The sequence below is a fragment of the Hirundo rustica genome, chromosome 2, assembly GCF_015227805.2.
Source record: "Hirundo rustica isolate bHirRus1 chromosome 2, bHirRus1.pri.v3, whole genome shotgun sequence".
NCBI classification, from domain to species: Eukaryota; Metazoa; Chordata; class Aves; order Passeriformes; family Hirundinidae; genus Hirundo; species Hirundo rustica.
Genome location: NC_053451.1, coordinates 51,555,573 through 51,577,474, shown reverse-complemented (window position 1 = coordinate 51,577,474; position 21,902 = coordinate 51,555,573). Strand labels below are relative to the sequence as shown.

The 21,902-nt window shown below is 36.7% G+C and overlaps 1 protein-coding gene across 12 annotated transcripts in view; it reads left to right on the top strand.

Annotated features, from left to right (window-relative positions):
- Positions 1-21,901, top strand: part of SUPT20H (SPT20 homolog, SAGA complex component) — a 28,958-nt gene extending 7,057 nt beyond the window's left edge. For 3 of the 12 annotated variants that reach the window (XM_040054972.2, XM_040054969.2, XM_040054970.2), the window contains exons 9-24: positions 18-71; positions 274-413; positions 1,648-1,804; positions 1,891-1,947; positions 3,552-3,623; positions 4,621-4,778; positions 6,241-6,273; positions 8,169-8,280; positions 10,187-10,295; positions 10,535-10,693; positions 12,424-12,736; positions 13,754-13,908; positions 16,213-16,268; positions 19,773-19,878; positions 20,409-20,536; positions 21,363-21,901. In XM_040054972.2, the coding sequence (XP_039910906.1) occupies positions 18-71; positions 274-413; positions 1,648-1,804; positions 1,891-1,947; positions 3,552-3,623; positions 4,621-4,778; positions 6,241-6,273; positions 8,169-8,280; positions 10,187-10,295; positions 10,535-10,693; positions 12,424-12,736; positions 13,754-13,908; positions 16,213-16,268; positions 19,773-19,878; positions 20,409-20,536; positions 21,363-21,500 (1,947 nt within the window). In that variant the 3' untranslated portion in view covers positions 21,501-21,901. Of the gene's footprint in view, positions 1-17; positions 72-273; positions 414-1,647; positions 1,805-1,890; positions 1,948-3,551; positions 3,624-4,620; positions 4,779-6,240; positions 6,274-8,168; positions 8,281-10,186; positions 10,296-10,534; positions 10,694-12,423; positions 12,737-13,753; positions 13,909-14,806; positions 14,956-16,212; positions 16,269-19,772; positions 19,879-20,408; positions 20,537-21,362 lie in introns of those variants that run through there. The other 9 variants (XM_040054973.2, XM_040054971.2, XM_040054977.2 and 6 more) reach the window with 8 other exon arrangements.
- Position 21,902: the final 1 nt, after the last annotated feature.

Here is a 21,902-nt window from a genome sequence, read left to right as displayed (position 1 = left end):
TATGTCTTTTTCCTCAGACTTTAATTTGTGATGTGCATTCTATAACAAGTGACAACCACAAATGGACACAGGTAGGTTAGAGGTTATTTAAAAACTTCCCAGTGATGTCATAAATACACAATAAAATGAAAATTTGTTAACGTTTTTTATTTGTTTACTAATTTCTTTTTCAGTTTTTTCTAAGATAATCTACCTCTACATGCATAGGTATATAGGAACTTGACTACTGAAAAAGTTTTCATATTTTTGTATTAATAGCTGTGTATATTACAGGAGGACAAACTCCTACTTGAGAGCCAACTTATTTTGGCTACAGCAGAGCCTTTGTGTCTTGATCCTTCAATAGCAGTGACCTGTACTACAAACAGACTCCTGTACAACAAGCAGAAGATGAACACTCGCCCCATGAAACGGTAGTTCTCAGTGTGAAACATGTTTTCAAAGAAAAATATAAGTAATGCTTTATGTGGAAATTTAGTTCCTCATATGTAATACCTACTTAAATAGGAATGTGTGAGAAACAGTCAAGAAATTATATCATATTTTTAAGTGCTCAATATTGTATTATATTTCAGTTACTAGTAGATACTCTAGTATGGCTATTTTTGTATATCAAAAGAAAGTATATTTATATTTTCTTAACATAATCAGTTATATTGCAGTTTGCATATGGGGGTTTTTTTGCGTGGATTTTGTGTAAGCAGAGTCAGATGGCAGCTCAGTAATGTAAAATGTATAAACAGATAAGTAACGTATTGGTCTCTAATTTGTTAAAAGCTAAGTGTAAGTTTAATCCTGCCTGAGCAAATGAAAAGAATTATTTTATGTTTGACATTCAGGCTAAACAGAAGTGTAAGTGTTTAAGAATCTTGGAAAAATTTAAAATAATGTGATAAGCACTATGTACAAAATGTTGAAATTGTTTCACTTTTGTTCATGGTTGGGCTCTTTTTTATTTCCACAGAAGCTTGAAGCATTTGTTCAACATGTTTGTTCTACCATAAGAATTACATTCACTCTTTAAAAAGGAACTTTATTAATGGTCTGTCATAATTACTGAAATAGTTAAAATTAAATTTGCAGTGAAATACTATGCTAGTGCCAAACCAGCAGTAATTTTTACAAAAATATAAAAAATTTCAAGCTGTACTTGAAATTAAAACTTGATGATCAACAAATATTCCACTAGAAAAATAGGAAAAGGGATTAAGCGAAAGTCCAGAACAGCATTACTGAACGCATGAGTTTGTCTTGAGACAAAGACTAAAGGGTGGTTACTGTCTTTATAACTTTATAGTTACGTAAGTAGGACAAAAATCATTTGATGGAACTGAAATTAGAATAATACACAAATATTTTAAGCTTGGTAACTTCTTAATTACTCATTTGATGATGTATTTAAATTTAAAAATAACCCCATTCTTAGTGCTGAAACAGATGAACGGAATACTAGTATATTTTATAAATATGAAATCATGATTTAGTGTTACACTATTTAATCCAGAAAAGCAATTTTAAATTAGTATTTAAAAACCCATTTGTCTCCATATTAGTAGCAGTTCCCTGATTTTTTTTTTTTTTTTGTACAAGGGCAGTGGAGAATTTGATGTTGATGGTTTTACAAGCTTAGGTGTCATTTTGCCATAGGTGCTTCAAAAGGTACTCAAGGTCCTCTCTGAACAGACAGCAAGAAGTAGCTCACTACTCAACTCCACCTCAGCTCAGACTACTTGACTACCTACAGAAAAGGAAGGAGAGGAAAGCAGCCCAGCAGTATGATCTCAAAATTTCAAAAGCTGGAAATGTAAGTGTTCTGAGAAGTAATGTAATATACTTCTAACTATTTAATTAGAGGATTTAATATATTAATCCTGTTTTTTCATCTTCCAGTGCGTAGATATGTGGAAACAGAACCCTTGCTACTTGACTGCTCCTTCTGAAGTAGATGTAAGACCACCAATTGTTATGTATAATTAGTAATTATTAGAAATTGTATTATATGAAGTGTCTAAGAAGTAAGCAGTATCAAAGAATGACCTTTATAAAATAGGAGTGACTTTAACATTTACTTTTACAGTTACTTTTCTGTACCATAAAGTATGGTACAGAAAAGTTAAAACACAAGTTAAGCCATACTGTAATGTATTGCAGTTGTAACAGAATAGTTTGGATGAAGTAATCAGTACAAACACAGTATTGTTCTTCTGTGGGCTCAACAAGCACATGTCTATTTGAAGTTGTCTGATAGTATAAGAACCAGAAGAGCAAATGTGGTTTGTAGATTGTTTAAGAATTAGTCACTTTCATCTCAGTAGAAATTCCTGTCTTTTGATATGTTATACTATGGAACATACATATTTTTGAAAGTTCTAAATTTTATACAGAGAATTCTAGTTGAGAATTCTTTTGTTCACTGTGTGCATTTTTCTCTTGGGGGCATTCATATTCTTAGTTTCTGGCACTGCCAAAACACATACTGTTAGTGTACAGAAGGAACTCATAGAATATCCTGAGTTGGAAGGGACCCACAAGGATCATCAGGCCCAACTCTGAGTCCTGTGGGACAGGACAACCCCCAGAGTTGTACCACATGTCTTATCCAAATGCATCTTGTGCTCGATCAGGCTCGGTGCTGTAACCACTTCCCAGCTGTTCCAGCACCCAGCCATCCTCTGGGTGAAGAACTTTTTCCTGATATCTAACTTAAACCTCCCCTGACACAAATTTAGGCAGTTCCCTCGGATCGTGTCATTGGTCACCACAGAGAAGAGATCAGTGCATGCCCCTCCTCTTCCCCTCACGAGGAAGTTTTAACTGCAGTGAGATCTCCCCTCAATCTCCTCCAGGCTGAACAGACCAAGTGACCTCAGCCACTCCTCATGTTGTTTCCCTTCAAGGCCCTTCACCATCCTTCTGGCTCTTTGAACACTCTCTAAGAGCTCAATGTCTTGTTCATATCGTGGCTCCCAGAACTGCCCCAGCACTGGAGGTGAGGCTGCCCCAGGTCAGAGCAGAGCAGGACAATCCCCTCCCTTGCCCGGCTGGCCGTGCTGTGCCTGGTGCACCCCAGGACAGGGTTGACCCTCCTGGCTGCCACGGCACTGCTGACTCAGGTTTGACTTGCCACCAACCAGGACCTGCAGGTCCCTTTCCACAAGTTTTCTCTGGTGTCCTGAGATTTTTTTTTTAAGACTATAGACTAGACAAGACTGTAGCTTTGGACATCATAGGGCTGGCAAAAACACAAATTACACATGAAATGACAGTGTAAGTTTCTACAAAACAAACCTCTCTCTTCACTTCAACTGTGTTGTACCTGACTTAATCAGAGGCTTTAGGAATTACTGTCATTGTGAAATTACTTAACCATTCCACATTGCAGGCAATGATTTCAATCTGTAGTCTGAAATCATGTTTAACTCTTCAGTTAAGTTTAACATAGCAGATATGGTATAACACTATAAATGTAAAGTTCTGAAGGTTCTTCAATTAAGTTCCTCTGAAGAAACATAGGGGATTCTTTCTTTTCTGATCTCTCCATTTTTTTTAAGGTGGAAAAATACGCCAAAGTGGAAAAGTCTATCAAGTCTGATGACTCACAACCAACTGTCTGGCCAGCACACGTGAGTAATTTAGACCTTTGGCCAAACTTCACTATCTCTAGTTAAAATGCCTCTTACTTCAACAAAATTAATGTAATGTGGAATAACCTTCCGTCCCGCAATTTAATTAATCTTCCATGTGTTACAGAGACTTGGGAAGATTACCAGAGATACTTGTAATTTTATACAGTAAAGCAAGTATGTGATCAGTCTGATTTCCTCAGATTTTCCAGAAATACAAGGATAAGCAGCTTGTACTAAAGAAGGGATCATAATTTACAGGAGCAGAACTCTGCACAACAAATTGCTTTTTTACTCAAACACTCAAAGGCTGATGAAAAAGAGCTTTATTGAAATCAAAATGTTAATTTTTGAAAGATATTAATATTAAACGCCTCTTAAAAAAACCTCTTTCTGCAATGTTTAAGTTGAGCCATAAGATTTTTGGCACAAACTATGTGATTTGATCAGAAGTAGTAATTTATTATAATCATTGATTAAGTCACATTACTAATAATTCATTGATTAGTTATGCGATTAAATCACATAACTTATTATTTTTTTTATAATTTCAGAGGCAAGGTACTGTCTTTATTAACAGCATGTATCATGATATCTTTGTAGTTACCTGTTGGGGAAAAAGTAATACTTTCCCATCAAACTTAATATTCAGCTCCAACATTTTACTCTCAATGTTTTTTGCATTGTCATAATTCATATAAAACTGTTACTGTATATGTTTAGCCAGTCTACCTTTCCATGTCTAATATAGTTTTTGGGGTTTGCAATATATTTGTATTTTAAAGAGATGATAGATCCTTTTCCTCTCAACCTGTTAATGTAACTTCTGGAATCACTTTCATTTTAGATAATGCACCCCATCCTATAGAGTGTTACTTACTTTTAGGGTTAGTTATAGAATGTTTCTTTCTTCATATTGTATATAGAGCTGGTCTGCTTTACTTGCTGTTTTGGCTAAGACTTGTTCAAGACTTACTAGGTCATTCTGTCTTTTTAGGAAATGAAGGATGATTATGTGTTTGAATGTGAAGTTGGTAATCAGCTTCAAAAAACAAAACTGACCATTTTTCAGTCTCTTGGCAATCCCTTGTACTATGGTAAAATTCAGACACTCAAAGGTGATGAGGAAAATGATAACCTGTTAACTCCATCACAGTAAGTTACTTGTTCTTTTTTAAACTAAGCTGTAATCAATAGGTGGAGGAAAACAAAGAGTACTTACCATTTTCGGTCAAAGATACTCTAGAGCTGGAAGTCTGATTTAAGATTTTTTTAACCAAAAAAAAAAAACCCAAGCCAAAATGTGTACAAGCAACCATCATGTTTCAAATGTACTTTTATGTTAAATTAGCACATTCTTTTACATTAAATATACACTGGGGGAAAATAAGACAATCAGCACATCCAGTCAAGAAAATTGTGGAGACACTATGAGGTGTTGTTGCACCCTTTTTTGGTGATTCTCAGAATTTTGATTCTTCTCCAAATTTGCCTGATGCCATGAAAGCATAAGAGGTGACTATGTTCTGTTTACTCTTAGATCCAGTTGAACTAAATAAATGAAGAAAAACATGAACTTCTGAGAAGCTTCATAATTTTGAATTGTTTGGAATATGCTGGTTTTGGCTGTGGTTCTACAAAGATTCTCTGTTCTCTGCTCTTTTTGTTATATGTACCAGATTGTGTGGAGGAACTCATGCATCAGAGCAGAGCCTATAAATTTCAGTGAGGCAAAGAGCAGACTAACTGAGCAAACCTTTTAGTTATGATAATGAAAGTTATTTTTATCTTCTAGTATGTAATCATTCTCTTATTTATATGAAAATCTTAAAACATCCTGAGTATTAAGAATATTTTATCGCAGACTTGAGCTATTTACTGTTTGTTTCCATACTGTTGTGGTTTAACATCAGCTGGCAACTAAGCATCGTGCAAGCACTCACTCCCTCCTCCCCCAACTCCCTAGCAGGGGGGAGGCAAAAATAGCAAGGGTAAAAAGGAGGAACCATGTGGCCTGAGGTAAGGACAGTTTAATCAGTCAAGGAAAACCCACACATGCAAGCAGAGACAAACAAGGATTTTAGGGGGTTTATTTAGAAGGTTTATTTAGGAGGTCTAGAAAATCACGGGAATTGGAATTGGCATAAGTGAAATCAAACAATGGAAAATCAGTGTTTGTTAAATTACTATGCATTGGGCTGGTTTTGACCTCCCCTCAGCACACTTACGTTTCAGTCTGAGTGTACTGATATGGTCTTCCTTTATACATAACTATTCCTTTTTACTTTTTACACTAATAATTCTATAGCAGTTACTGTTTCCAATTTTTTTTAAATACAAAATCCCAAACTTCTATATTCTGTCTTTTGCTTTGTTGATAATTTACTGTTAAAGGAGACCATATTAGATCACATGTGTATATTGTATATGTAGTTAGGGGGTCAAGTGTGCATTTGAAATACTGAACGATACTCAGCCATTGAATGGATACATTATCCTTTGTATTTTGAGCAGGTATGAAAATGAACACAGCACTGCCATTTGTTTGAAGCTTTGTGATTAGAAAAATATGTTCTTTTAGTCCAGTTCATGACTGAAAATGTACTTTACATTTTAGGTTCCTTATTGGTTCGAAGACTGATGCTGAAAGGTAAATTAATATAGTTTGTACAGCTATTTGGCTTGATGACAAATAATAAATTTTGTTCCTTTTTGGCAGTTAAGACTGACAGTGTTACAGTTATGGAAAGAGATGCAGAACAAATGAGAAAAAATAAGAGGAATTAGTCATCACATCAAGAACTAGTGTGTAGTTTCTGTATTTAACAGGCAAGGAAGAATAGAGGACATCACATCCTTGAATACACCTGAACACTGAGAGCACTTAGCAGTAATTTCATCCTGATATTTGGTATGGTAAATTAGCAATCACGGAAGTGGTTCATTTGAAGTGTAATCTAGGATTTAAGATTTATACACCTTGGTTTTGTGTATTGTGCATGTCTTGATTCAGCTTTCCTAGAGAAGCAAGTAATAAAACAGTTTTTCAGTGTATTTTAATTGTAGGATGAGTAGGAATGGCAATTCAAGGATGACTGAGGCAGCTAGATAAGTGGTTTTTAAGTGTTTGTCAGCGTACATCACGTTAGATTGCCTGTGCATATAAGCACAGAACCTTTGAAAAGCAATCTCTGTCAGAGGCAGTTGTGGTTTTGTGCCTCTGTAGGATACCTCTGGCTGATAGACATTCTATAGCTCTTATCCCCATGCACTCTTACGTGCCTGGGAGGCAAATGAGTCTTTGATTTGATCAAAAATTAGTAATAATGTTCTTTTTTTAAATAGGTAATTTTGATCAAGGAACTCTTTGGTTATATACTCTCCTGCCTCCTTTGTGCTGGTACTTTCACTGCTTGTTCTGTAAGCTGAACTGGGGAGATTTGCTGGCTGAAAAATAAAACATTACAAGAGCCTGATTTTAACTGGGATTGATTTCCTGATCATGTTTGTCACTGAGTTGCACATGTCCATGTCCTTTCATCAAAATAAGCAACAGGATTTCAGGGACAAGGACAAGAAGAAACAGTGAGGAGTGCAGGACCACCTTTTTGAGTACATGGCATTTTACTACCCTGATTCCACCGATTTTTAAATCAGTCTAAAATCTGATTGCTAAAAAACGTGCACTGCCCCCTTTTCCTGTATCATGTGTGTCAGAGCCCTTGCTTATGTCTGCATTAGGCAGGTAACAGCATATGGCAGAAGCAGGGCTATATCAAAATAAAGAGTATTTCATCACATTTAGGTGTGAGGTAATGGAAATATTCCAGCGGGTTTTCACTGAGGTCCAGTCTGCCAGAGCATAAGTGACCACAGCACTTCATCTTTATATTTCAAAGTCGTCTTGTATATTCCACTCACGTTCGTGAAACAGTATTCCCTCAATAGTATTCCATCAAGAGATGTAGTATTTGATTAGTTTGATAGAACAGTATTTTAAACTTGTTTGCCCGATGCTTTATCAAATGTCTGTCATAATGCGCACAGAGGAGTGATTGTTCAACCCTTGCATTTAGACTCCTCACCTGACATAGACCTCAAGCTGAAGGAGGATTGACTGTTTCAGGGGCAGCATAGCCAGAAGGGACACTTTTTATAAAAGATTCTGGACCTCTCTAAAAAAGGAGGAATGGCATCCCTGTTGACTGATGTCCCAAAGATCTGCAGTTGCTTTTGGGAATGGAACTGTTCTATTGTTTTCCGTATTCCTCCAACAGAGTGTTTCTCACACTGTATTTTGCATTAGGGGGAAAAAAAAAAAAAAAGAGACTAAAAGTTAAAATGGTATAAATCTAAGACCCCAGGAATATAATGAGAAAGATACAAAGAGGTATAAATATGTTTTATAAATATGCATCTCTGTGTTATATAGAGGTATGCTTACATAATAAGTATATGACTATAGCATATACAGTTGTGTTTACCTATAAGTATGTACTTTGGAAGTTCAAAGTTGTTTATCTTTTTATGTCCTTATTGTTTCAGGGTGGTGAACCAGTACCAGGAGTTAGTGCAAAATGAAGCTAAATGTACTGTGAAAATGTTTCATAATTCAAGTGGATCAGTCAGTCATCTTTCTCCAGGGAAGGAAATGGAAGTGAGTTTATCAAGCTACATGTTTATTATATTAGTGCTTAATTATTAAATTATTAGAATAATTTTTGCTATCCACAATAACAGTAAAATAACCTAAAAATGTCATCCTGAATGAATTTTTAAATGCACTATGGTCATGATCATTCACCTGTGAGTATATTAGAAAAGTTAGTGGAAAGCATTTCTATTATCAGTGTTCAAATGTTAAAAAAAAAAAAAACCCAAACAAAAAATAATATAAACAAAAGAAACAAAAACAAAAGGCAAAAAAACTCCTCAAACATACAAATAATACCACCAAAAAACCTCCAAAACACTAATCCCAACAACTTTAAAGTGTGTGTGTTTACATGCAGACACTTTTGTGTGTTTCCAGTATAAATTCTCACATTCCCAAATTTTCCTCCCTGTTGGCATTGCCTTGCATTTTACTTTCTGCTTCTGGCTTTGCTTGGTCAGAGTCAGTACTTTAGTGGTGAGCTATGGGTTATGCTCCAGCTAGTAAATGAGATTTGTATCCCCTGGGGTATTTCCTTTGTGACATCTTTCCCCTAAATACCTACTTATGAACTCCAGTAACGTTTTTCTGACGGAGGTAGTTCCTGGTGTCAGGCAGACCAGCAGCATTCCAAGGCCAGCAGTTGCCAGAAGGGATATGACTGTTTCTGTGTATGTGTGCATACATACAGACATTTACATGCATGTGTGTATATATACATTAAAATCATACAATAAGTGGGGTGGAACGGTACTTGCTGAAGTCAGCTTGTCTGCATGTCCAAGCCTCCACCAAAAGCTGGACCAGAGTTACTCAGGTTATTTAGTGACCTAGTCACTATTGGAATGGGGCATTGGTATTTATTTTCAAAATCAAGAAAGGAGATTTTAATAGAAGAACAGAAAGATAGCCCTCAGAATTTTCCTCAGAAGATTGTTTTTTATAAGCAAGCAGTTTGAAACATGTAGAGGGACTGTTTATTATTACTGAGAATCAGTGGAAGTTAAGCTCACCAAAAAGGGTGATTCTGCACTATGCTTTGATTTCTTAGCTCGTGCACATTTAATTGAGGCTCCAGTATTAAAATATTCCATTCACTATATTGCCAACCTCATTTCCTAGTTTCAGCAGTTTGCAAACTGTATGTTTGCTTAAATATTACTTTCATTTATGAATATCTGCCGTAAGGTGAAAACACATAGACTGTAACTGTGAATGTGTTTCACTGTTGAGTCTTTTAACAGTATCAGCTGTTGGAATTATGGATTTAGGGTCTGTTGTGAGTGACTGAGAACTAGACTCGAGTAGGTGAAGTAGATGTATGTTCAGACAACCTGGTAATTAGGATATAGCAAAAAGGCTGTATCTTCCCTCTAAGAAGCCAGTGGGGAAATGTGTCTTGATTTCTCTGCATTCAGGATTTTCCTGAGTTTATTTGAAATCCTCCCAGAATGAAGAATTCTGATCCTGTTCTTTAAGTCTGTCTTGGTTGAAAATGGCAGGTATATACAGAATGAATGAATGAAATGATGTAATTTTTCAAGTAAAGCATAAATGTTTTTTATTATTTCAAGTATATTCGTCACTTTTGTGTTTGTGAAAATTACTACAAAAAATCCCAGAACTATGGAGAAAAGTGAAGCTCTTATTATTTATTTTTTTGCTCAGTTTAAATTTTTACTAACACTTTGTGCTGATTCTTCATGGTAAATAAAGACTTTATCTAAAGAGAGTTCATCATAGGTTTTTGGGTTTTTTTAAATAAATGCATAAGCATCTGAAATGGCTGAAAGGAATTTTGTAGTGATTCTGAGAAGCCTTAATACAAATCAGTTGAATTATCTTTTGTGTCAACTGCGTGAAAGCTGTCACCATTGCTGTGGTAGTGTTAATTTCTCTTTCCTCCCAGCAGCCAGAAAGTGTATCAGGCTCTGTTCAGTCGTCAGTACTGGGGAAAGGTGTAAAACACCGACCTCCTCCTATCAAATTACCTTCAAGTTCAGGAAGTAGCTCTTCAGGTAATTATTTTTTGACTCAAACATTTCATTTTAACATGTTCTGCCTGTTGTAAAATGACTGGATATCCCTTTAGTAAAGATTTAATTAAAAATACCAGCATCTTACCTGTGAGAAGAGCATGGGGTTTTGTGTTTTTTGGTTTTTTGTTAATTTCTGATGTTATTGTTCACAAAATTGTATCCTAATATTCAAGTTAATATTACATGACTAATAATGTATTGTAATGATGCTTTTTCAGGTAATATTTTTAGTTCACAACAGTCAAGTAGCCATCTAAAATCCCCAACTCCACCTCCTCCTTCTAAGCCTCCTGGTCTTTCCCGGAAACAATCTATGGATCTTAATCAAGTTAACATGCTCTCTCCAGCTGCCATGTCTCCTGCGAGCTCTTCACAAAGTGAGTCACGACCTAAATTCTCCATTAAATCTTAGGCTTTTGCATAAATGCTTCCTGAGATAAACTTCTTAACCTGTGGAATGATGAAACTTAAGTGTACAGTGTACCCTAAATTGTATAAGTTGTGCAGCTTTAGGCAGGTCTCTTGTTCACTGTATGTATTTTATGTTTATTGTAACTGTGTTCGTTTTCTGTATATATATATGTATGCACCCTCTGTGTATACGTTTTAATACATTTTGTGCAATTAGCATGATCTCCTCATATATGAAAGTCTGGTAGATGATGTGATGAGATAAAATTCCACAGTGTAGATTTTTTTCCTCCGGTGTAAAAAACAGTATGTTAGATCAATTTGCATAATTTAGGCATCTGGTTTTTTAAATGTTATAGGAGCTGGTGCAGTTGTGTATTTATGTATGTATATAATCTGATCAGTCCCGGGGTGATGATACAATAAACGATAAGATGATTTTTTAAAAACACTCCTACACTGTTTTACAAATCATTGCTGATTGCAAGTGTGGTGGTGATGCTGCTGCTGATAGCAGCATATTCTCAGGTGTTAAACTGCAGATTTCAGTCAGAAGTGACTTCCTACTTAAAGTATTTTTGTTAACACTGACAGGATCATTGTAATCATAGCTGTAGATCATAAATGTTTTCTAAAACCTGTATGCGTCTTGAGCCATTTCGTGAACAGATCTGTACAAAGAGGAAAACCATAGCTGCAGCTTCTCAGGTTTTTTATGAATAATTGTATACTGCACATTCCAGTATCCTGCATGGTATTATAATATGCTTTTTGCATTAAATAATTTAAAATCTGGGTAGCTCAAAAGGTGTAACTTTTCTGCCTTCTTGCTTTGCACAAGATAAAAAAGAAAACTACAAAAGTTTTCTTCCAAAATACTGAGTCTGGTTTTATGTTAGTATTATGAATTATGTAAATCTGCTGCACATAGTTGGTACTTTAAGGCTCTGGTCACCACTCATATTTGTTTCCTTTCTTTCTGCAGGACATGAAAGCTAAAAAAAAAAAAAAAAAAAAACTAAAAAAACTAGCTCAAGCTTTTGGGGGGTTTTTTGATAGCCTTTGCCTACTTCACCCACAACAAATGCAGTTATATGTGCTACATTTAAGCAGAGGGAATTACACAATAGGTTTTAAAGATGCAGTATTATCCTCTGGTTCTTAAATATTAGATAGTTGCTTTTTATTTGGTTGGTGCTTGGAAAATGACAGTTTGGCTGCCTGATGAAATTTAGATCAGCCCCATGATTATTGAACTTGTACGTGATCTTGCTGACTCTCTTGTTTTCAATGATACGTTTTTAACACAACCTATTGTGGAGGCAGTAGTACATGGATACTACTTGATTAACAGTTTAGGACAAGCATTAGGTTAAAATGGTCACTAAGAAATTATTTTAAGTATTGCTGAATGGAATTATGACTTAATGTATGATATATTATGGGAGCTTTAAAAGAAAATAGAAATTGGTGTATGCCACAAGGAATGAAGCATGGAGAATGGATTTTCTTTGTGATTATACTGCATCCTTAACAATGAGTATGTGCTGCAACACTTGTCATGTAGAAATTAACACTTGCAGTCTAAAAAACGGAAGAAATTGTCAGTGCTAAGTAAGATTCCATTAACCTTATTATACAAAAAGGACTGGCCTTTTATAACAAACTAGCACTTTTTATTTTTCTCAATGAGCAGGGTCTGGAACTCCTAAACCATCTACTCCTACTCCAACCAACACCCCTTCATCGACCCCACACCCTCCTGATGCTCAGAGCTCAACTCCTATTACCCCTTCTGCCACCCCTACTCCCCAAGATTCAGGCTTCACCCCTCAGCCCACTTTGTTAACCCCGTTTGCTCAGCAGCAAATGTCTCTGAGCCAGGCACTGCCTGTAATGACCATTCCTCTTTCCACCATGGTAACGTCCATTACTACAGGAACAACCTCCACCCAGGTCATGGCAAACCCTGCAGGACTTAACTTCATCAATGTAGTGGGCTCTGTGTGGTAAGTCTTTCGTTAAGTTGGTTTCTTAATTGGCCATGGGGGTTGGTTGGTTGGTTGGTGGGAGGGAGGGAGGGAGAGTAGTCCAGGACAGTCTACCATCCATTAGGGTAAATATTTTCCAGGATCTGCAATATAAAAAAGATCACTCACATTATAATTACAAAGTCAAGTCCCACTAGAAACTATTTGAATTTCACAAATAGAAGTCACCTACATTATTGAAAAGATCTATTAAGAAAGGCCTTTATTGCTTTCATCTTTTTGGAGTCATATAGGTGAATTTCTTAAGGCTTTATCTCAATTTAAGTGATTTTTGTGGTTTTGCTCTGTAAGTTTGAAATTTTTTTTTTATTAATCACAGAGAAGGTAGAATATCATATGCAGACCAGTCTAAATGAAAAATGGGATTTTCATTTGATAGATTTGTTTCTATCAGTTTAAAAAGCATTGAGGTGAAACATTCTTTGATCCTTAAAACTCATATGGTTTGAAGAAAATAATAAATGTTGTCAAGAATAGATTGTATGGTATAGCATAAACTGTTTTTTAGACTAAGGAAAATTCTGTGATTACAATGGTCAGTGTTAGACGCATAGTGTGCTTCAGTGCTTCAATTCAAATTATCCAGCTAAGGTGTTCAGCAGCTTATCACTGTTGATAAATTGGACTATTCTTTTGTAGGGCAAAAAGAAAATACAATCCTGTTCCTTTTACAATAGTACAACCATTTTGAAGACTGTTGACCTGTTAGTAATTCTAGAATTAAAGGACCACTTGTGGTTTATTTTTATCCGTTGATATTAAAGAAGAAAAAATATATTATGTGCTCATACTATGAAATATATGTTATGCTCTAGGCAAAATGATTTTTTTTAAGTTGCATTCATGCTTTATCCATAGTCCCATAATTTACAGCAAGCAACTGATTTATTTGTCATGTGACAGAGGGCAATAATTTAGTTACTCAGATTTATTGGTGCCACTTGGGTTTGATGTGTTGTCTTTCCTCTTCTACAGTGGAGCACAGTCACTGATGAGTGGTTCAAACCCTATGTTGGGGTGCAACACTGGTGCCATAGCCCCTGCAGGTATAAATCTGAGTGGCATTTTACCCCCAGGAGGTCTGGTACCAAGTGCGCTGCCCGCTGCAATGCAATCTGCCTCTCAAGCAGGTCAGTGTGACTGAGTGGAAAAGCCACCCTTCAGACAGGGACAGTGTGAAAACATTTTGTGAGAAAAATGGACTGAAGTGGCCATTGTGTGAAGAGATTGTGTATTTGATGGCTGGAGCTCAGGAACAACACACGTTTTTGCATTCAAGGTGTGGGCTGTGTTGGAGATTGTTTGAAGCTGCTTTTTGGTGAGCTAGGCTGGGGATATGCAGTCAGAACCTGGATTGTTTGGTGTGCTTGGTAAGAAATTTGAGAGAAACTCCAAATTCAAATGCAATTTTGATAATGATAACTGCCAGAAAACAAAAGGTATGATTGAACCTAGAAAGAGGCCTCACTTTTTAAATGTGTGGGGCATTTTATTCTGGCCCTGGTACTACTTTATTCTTATACAACAATTGAGTAGTTCTTTATTGCTTTCAAATGCAACTATATAAATCTTAAAAGCACAATTTAAAATACCAGGTTATATTTTCTGAATGTATAATAAAGAAGAAAAGTGTAATGTATATAGACTTGGTATTCTAGGTTTTAGAATGGGAACAGTAGAAGACTTCAGATATCCATCCCTTATGCTAAGAGTTAAATCTGTCTAATCCATACTGAACCAATGTTTATCTAAACTCTCTTTAAATACCTTCACTAAAGAAGATTCTAGTCTTCCTCACTAGTTGTTTGAAGGGGTTCATTATCCATGCAGAATGTTTCCTTCTAATTACAGTGCATCTCCTGAATTGCATTTTTTTTTTCTCCTGTACCTTTCAGATGTGAAAAATAGTTGTTCACTCTTTCTCTTTACCTTCTAAGTATCAAACATGCTGTCATGTCCCACATTTGTCTTCTCTTTCTGATAGGTTGTATTTTTCAAATCTTTCATAATCCTGTCACTCTTTTCTAGACTGTCCAATTTGCTTACATCCTTCTTAAAATGTGATAACCAAAACGGGACACAAGCCTGAGCTTGGCTGATTTACCACTGTGGAGCACAGCAGAATAAATGCATCTCATCTCTTTCACAACATTCCTGTAAACATTTCCCCAAATGAGGTCTGCCTGTTTTTTATCTGTATTTTTTGCAACAGCATTACCTTAACATAAGAATGGCTATATTGGTTTAGGCCAAAAATCCATCCAGTCTGTATTCTGTCTCTTGACAGTTGCCATTAGAGGATACTGAGGAAAGTGTTTGAGATGAGGCAAAAATGTGAAATAAAACATCCCTTGTCTGCAGCTGTACCTCTTCTGGCAATCTACAGCTTTGAGACTTTCTCAGCTGAAGAATATCCACATGGATCTTTGTGCTTAATATCCTGTGCTAGATTTCTAGTCTGTGGATTTATCTAATTGGTTTTCGAACCCATGTATATTTTTGGAATCTCTACAGCATCTTGTGACAGTGAATTTTATAAATGTAAACTGTGTGAAGAGGTTCTTTTCTTTTGTGTGCTCTGTAGTTTGTGATATGGATGATTTGGATATGTTTGTGACCTACTGTAACTTCTCGTGTCCTTTCTTGCTGTATAGACACAAAGATAGTTACAATTTTGTACTTGGTCATTTGTCTTTTTTTAATTCAGTGTTACTGAGTTTTGGACCATGTTTTCAATTCACGAGGATCACTTTTAGTCTGCTTCTGTCTTTTCAAGCACTATCAACCTCTACCAGTTTGGTGTCAAAGATTTATACATGCTGTGCTGTCACCCACACAACAGATGCGAGTAGTGAGCTGAGCTAGGTCTATGCAAGACCTCCAGGGCTTCTGTTTGATAGCTGCTGTCTTACTGGAGCATTGCTCAGATTTGGGCTGGGATTGTTTTCTGTTAAAGATTGTTGAGTGTATTACTTCATTGAGCCCTTGGACTTTTTTGATTTACTGTACAACCAGTAAAACCTTTTAAAGTCAGAAGAAGGATCACTGAAAAGTAACTCTGAAATGCTGTGGTGTTCTCCACAATCACCTTTGTGTAAATGCGTGAACAAGTTATAGGTCACAGGGTTATGTAGTGATAAAGATTTCTTTCCATTTAGACAGCTCTTCTGCACCTTGAGTCTGAATAACTATGAACTGCAGTATGGAAAATGCAGCATTGAATTAAGTTTACACTTAACTTACACTTGCCAGTATTACACTTGTATTATACATGTATTATTATACACTTAGTATTAAGTTTACACTCAATTTACACTTGCCAGTTTTCCAACTTCCAGATATTTAGAAATAGTCCCAGCGGAAAGGTTTACTGCAAAACACAAATACAACTGAGTAAAGGCTCACTACTAATAAAAAGATGTTTTCTTTAACAGGCAGCCCATTTGGTTTGAAAAATACATCAAATCTTCGGCCCTTAAATCTTCTACAGGTAATTTATATACTTGGACACAATAATAATGATAATTTCTTATCCTTCTATAGAGACCTGCTTAGTGCTGCTTACTGCACTGCCCCACACAGATCTTTGGAGCCAGTTGGTCAGACCATTTACTACAAATCTTAATTGCTTATTTAAAAGGCTTAGAATAAGAGAAAAGACTACTTTCATAGAGATACCAGGCGGAAGTTATATTCCTAGCTCAGAAAAAGACAGATAGTTCTCAGTAACAATATAAAGATGCTGACATTTGGATTTAAAAGATTAATCCTAAAATACAATCTTTCAGGATTTGCCAAAGGTTTTATTGCAGATCATTCTTTATACTAAAGTTACAGTTATAATGTACAAAACAGTGTAGTAGAATCACTCCAAGGTTACACGTAGAATGCCTAAAAGCCAAGCTCAGCATGCACAGGTAGGTGCACTAATGGATTTAAAGGGTTTTTGGTCATGGAAATGGGAAGTTCATGTAAGATAGGGAGTTTAGAAGGTCAGTAAATTATTTCTTTGCACTAAGCGTACATACAAATACAAACATGAGCAGGTGTTTATGTCAGAGTTGCATTTAAAAGTGGAACAGGGATTGTTTGTGCAATTGGGTGGAGTTCCCGGACCTTGAAGTCAGCTGCCAAATGCAGGTGCAGAACTGCAGTTTCAGTGTTCCATGCAGGTTTCACCACACTTCAAAAAATTACTACCAGCTTTGCTACTTCCTCTTCCCACTCCTGTACACTCCAGAAACATGGAAAAGGGCAGGCACAGGAGGCAGTTATGCCAGAGTAGAGCTCTTCTGTAGAATTAAATGTTTGTATTTTGAGTGATTCCATGTTGAAGGACATCCTTTCAAGCTAGCTCTGCCACTCATAAACCAAGAAAAATTCAGCTGAAATAAGTACAATTAAAGCTGGGGTAAGGGAGAGGAATCAAGGCCATTTCACCATCTATTAAAATCCAGTGGAATATTCTGAAAGAGGAAATTATATACAGTGCTGTTGAAGACTGGCATTTATCTTCCCAGTATCAGTACAGTATCTGCAATTTTCATTAAAATAATTAAAATGTATTTTCCTATGGAAATATTTTTCTACAAGTTCATGCAAGTTTGTTTTCAGAATATGAACCTTTTTCACAAACAGCAACAGTTGTAAACTGAACGATTTTAAAAGCATTACAAAACAAAAATCAAGCCTCTAGGAACTACACTGTTATCAATATCACTGTTCATCCTACAGCAGTAGGAAACTTAGCAGTTTAATTGAATTATGCCTTTTGGTTTTAGTCTTCAGCAGCTTTCAGGTCTTTCATTTATTTTTAACCCACTCCAGCAGCAGCTATTACAGTTTTCTCCACAGCAACAGTCTCAGCAGCCTACAACCTGTAGTCCTCAGCAACAGGGAGAACAGATGCGTGCTAACAGCACTCAGTCTGGGGTGCATGGATGAGACAGTTTCTCCTCCCCATCTCCACAAGTAAATGAGCCATTACACAATAGATCTGAAGCAGAGGGGGAGGGAAGTCTTCCTCCTAAACTTTCTCAAACACCAACGACTGCAGTGACTCTGTTGCTATGGCTGGAGATGGGTTACTTTAGTTATATCCTGTATAGAAAAGCTGTAACAAAACAACTGCCTGAGCATTGTCTAACTCTGTCATGAAGAGAGCCAGCCCCACTGTATGGGTGGTGTAAAATCAGCTTAGTGGTGTGTTTGTCATAACTAAGATACATCAGATGAACACAGAAAAAATCCAGTCAGGATTATTGCAGAGTAACCAAAACTTGTTACTGACACTGCTGTGAGTTGGCTTACAACCCTCACTGCTGTAGTTCGCCAGAATTTTCTTTGCCTTAAAAGAAATACCGGTTGTCTTTAAAGCTGTAATCTTGAGACATTTGCTCTACTGCTGCCTGTAATTAGTGTTAAAGGCATTAATCACTGAGGAAGTCTAAAGTCTTGATAGAGACCGATCCATCCTCAAAATGACAAATTTTGGGTGATCAGTTGGACCTTAAAAATCCTAAGGTGCAGGTACTAGGTTAGGACTTAAAAACCATAATCAACATTGATGCAGCAGTTTGACAAAACGAGCTGCTCTGCTTTTGTGTTCATCTTCCCAGACACGGAAGCCTTCTGCTTACCAAATACTCTCTACTGGATACTCAAGTTTGTCATAATTTTACTTGTGATACTGTAGACTGTTCATAAATAAGATGCCTCTTCAAAAAATTTTATGGTATATAGCTGCCTGTGCCACAGGTCTTGTTCTGGATTGTGGGACAGTTCAGTGGGAAACTTTCCAATTTGTTCACAGCATCCAAATCTCTGAATGTCAGTTAGTAGTTGAACTACTAAAAAAAAAAAAAATCATGTGACCTTGTACTGTTTTATTTTCTGGATATTGAACATCAAGAGCATTTACAAAAAGGCTGAAATAAGCATAGTCCTTGTGGCAGAAAGTTCTGGAGAAAATAAATCTCTCTATTGGTTAAATTGCCCTATGGAATTTCTCTCATACCTTGCATTATAGAGGGAGGGGGTCATTGGCTAAAATGAGCTGTTGTGAACACTAGATTCCGTAGCTTTCGTAAGGACAGGAATGTCTGTGCTCACAGTGCTTAGTGAAAAAGTTAGGCCCAAACCCAACAAAAATTTTCTGTGCTATCAATATAAATGTGCATTCTCTCTCATACTTGAGGATTTTCCCCACATGGTGGTTCTGTGACTCTTCGTCATCATGGAGGTGATGATGTGTCAAAGTGTCATCTTTTGGTCTGGTTCTCCTAGCTCTTAGTGGCATTATAATGTAATGCTGAAGAAGCATTGCAACCCCTAGACTGCACCAGCTTTTTTCTGACTGATAAGCCATGCACTTTTCTGGAACTGTGCATATAATGCTTTATTTCCCTGTACTATAAATCAACGTATAATTTAAGTTCTAGAAGATGTCTCTTTTGAGACATCTAGTGAGGAGACACTAGGTCAGACTCCACTAATTCTTTTTAAAGTGATTACTGTGAAAACTACTCTGTTCTGAAAATGAAATTAAGGAGTGTATGGCACAGTATGAACAGGAAATCTAAGTGTCAGGCTTTGCACACTTTGATTGATTACGACCTCTGCACATGGATATCTCAGGGTCCCCTGAAGACTTTGGGGCCGGGAGTGGGACAGGAAATCATCGTAAGATTACAACATAAAGTGTAGTTTAGCAGTTTCTCTGCTGCAGTGCAGAGAAATTGACAACTACATGGGACTTCCACTGGGTAACAGGAGCAATACCATTTCTGCCAAAACAAAGCTATTCTGGGGTATTCAATATCTGTTTGTTCTACTGTTAATGACTACAGTGTAGCCTGTATCTACACGCACTGGATGACGTAGCATTAAATGTTTTTAAATGGCACTTCAGAAGTCTGCCTTCACACTGCCTTTATTTGCTGATTCATTGATACAAAAGTTTGGTAATAAGGATCAAGCTTTTCATTTTTGCTAGGGGTCTGACCAAGGTCCATCCAATCAAGATCAGGCATTATCTGCCCAACAAGCTGCTGTAATTAACCTGACTGGAGTAGGGAATTTTATGCAACCCCAAGCCACAGGTACGTGCTTGCTAAGCCTCCTTTTGTAGCTAAGTGTTTATGTTGATAAATTCACCTTGCAATGAAGTTTGGTCTTAAGGAATTCTTACGTTAGACCAGAATGATTTACTGTTTATTATTAGAACATGAATTCTATGAGAAATACTCAACTTCTAAAGCATGCACTTCTCTGCTTTGTTTGGCAGTTATGTGCCATCAATTGATAGTATCACGTGAAAACAAGTTACACTTAAGACAAAAATGCAGGGAACTTCATGCCAGACTTCATTAAGGAATGTTTCTTTAATTGTGCGCTTAACATCCAGTGTGAGAAACCTTTGTGTCTCTACAAGCACTTCATAATCTAATTATGTTCTAACTAACAGAGTATGTATATCATGTATACTTTATTCTGCACTGTTCCCAATTTGACTCTGAAACTAATTCTGTTGATTCCCCTTGCCTGTTACACTGTATTCCTATGTCATCCTCCCCTGACCAACTCAACCTGACCTCTTTGACCTGCCTGCTTTCCCCTTCTCCTTTCTCAGTGTTGTCTCAGCTTGGCTCTGCCGTGAACAGACCTGGGCAAAGCCTTCCTCAGCAGAGACTCCAGCTCTCTTCTGCCTTGCAACAGCAACAACAGCAAGCCTTGCAGCAGCAGCAGCAACAGATACAAGTAATCCAGCAACTTCACTCTGACTGTGTTTAAAAAAAATTAAATTAAAAATACAATTCTTAGCTCCAAAATCAAAAATATTGCCCTTTTGGGCTCTCTTTTTAACTAATGCAATTATGGTCTCACAAATTGAAGGGAAAAAAACCAACAAGACCAACATGTATTTGGAAAACTATCATGCAAGACCTGAAATTGTGGTTCTCTCAGCTTGGAGCACTGAATTTATTTTTATTCGTTTAAGCCCTCCACCTTCCTGATTTGCAAACATTCAAGGGGTGCTTGTGGCACATATCTAAATACTATACCAGTTGCCGATACATTTCAAAATGGTATGGATTTAAGCACCTGGAAGTTCAAATGTAGCACTGCTACAGTCAGTACCTGGAAGCAAGAGCTCTGAGAAGCATTCCTTTACCATTCAGATGCTTCATGAAAATATTTTAGCATTTTTTAGCACACAGTCTCCTCTTTGTCATACGGAAAATTCATACGATGTATACACTGAGAAAGGTATCACATTAAAAAGGTACTGTGTAACCCAAACACTCAGTGAAGTTGCTGAGTTACTGCAGTTACTGCAATGAAGAGAAAGGGCAAAGAAACAAAGCTGTGCAAAAATTCTCATATAAAATGTTAGCTTGTGCCCTCAGCAGGCTTCTGTGCCACTGGTGCTGCTTGACTGTACCTATTGCCCCAGCACATGGTGTGTTCCTTTGTCAACCTGGTGCTTCCTCGTTTTTTCTTTCTCTCCCCCCTTCATTCTTCCTGATGTGAAAGCTTTATAGTCAGCACTGACAAGCTTTTTCTCCCTTCTCCTCCACGGCAGCAGTTACGATTCTTGCAGCATCAAATGGCTATGGCAGCGGCAGCAGCACAAGCAGCTCACCTGCATCATCAACAGCATTCAGGCAGCCACTCAAAAAGTAAAAGGAAAAGAGGCACACCAGCCCCTCCAAAATCATGAGACTTGCCTCCCCCCCAAAAAAAAACTGATTTGAAGGGGATTTTTTTTTTTTTTTTTTAGATTATTAAGGAAAAGGCTTAAATTTAAATTAGTGTTTTATATTACTGGTGGGAAGATGAACTTTTGACATTACACTAAAAGAAATGAACTGATTTTGGAAGCCAACCTTACAGAACTTAGAAATTGCATCTAAAAAGCGACTAGGATCTGGTTTCCTCAAGTCACTTAATTTTTTAACAGAATGTTTTATCTTGTATTTTTTACCACTCAACAACATTGTACATAGAATAAGGGTGAAAAACATTTTAGAAGAAATGAACTTTGTAAATGTAGTATTGTATTTGTTTATTTAGTATAAAAGGTTTGTGAACACTGTAACAAATACAATTTTTACAAATCCAT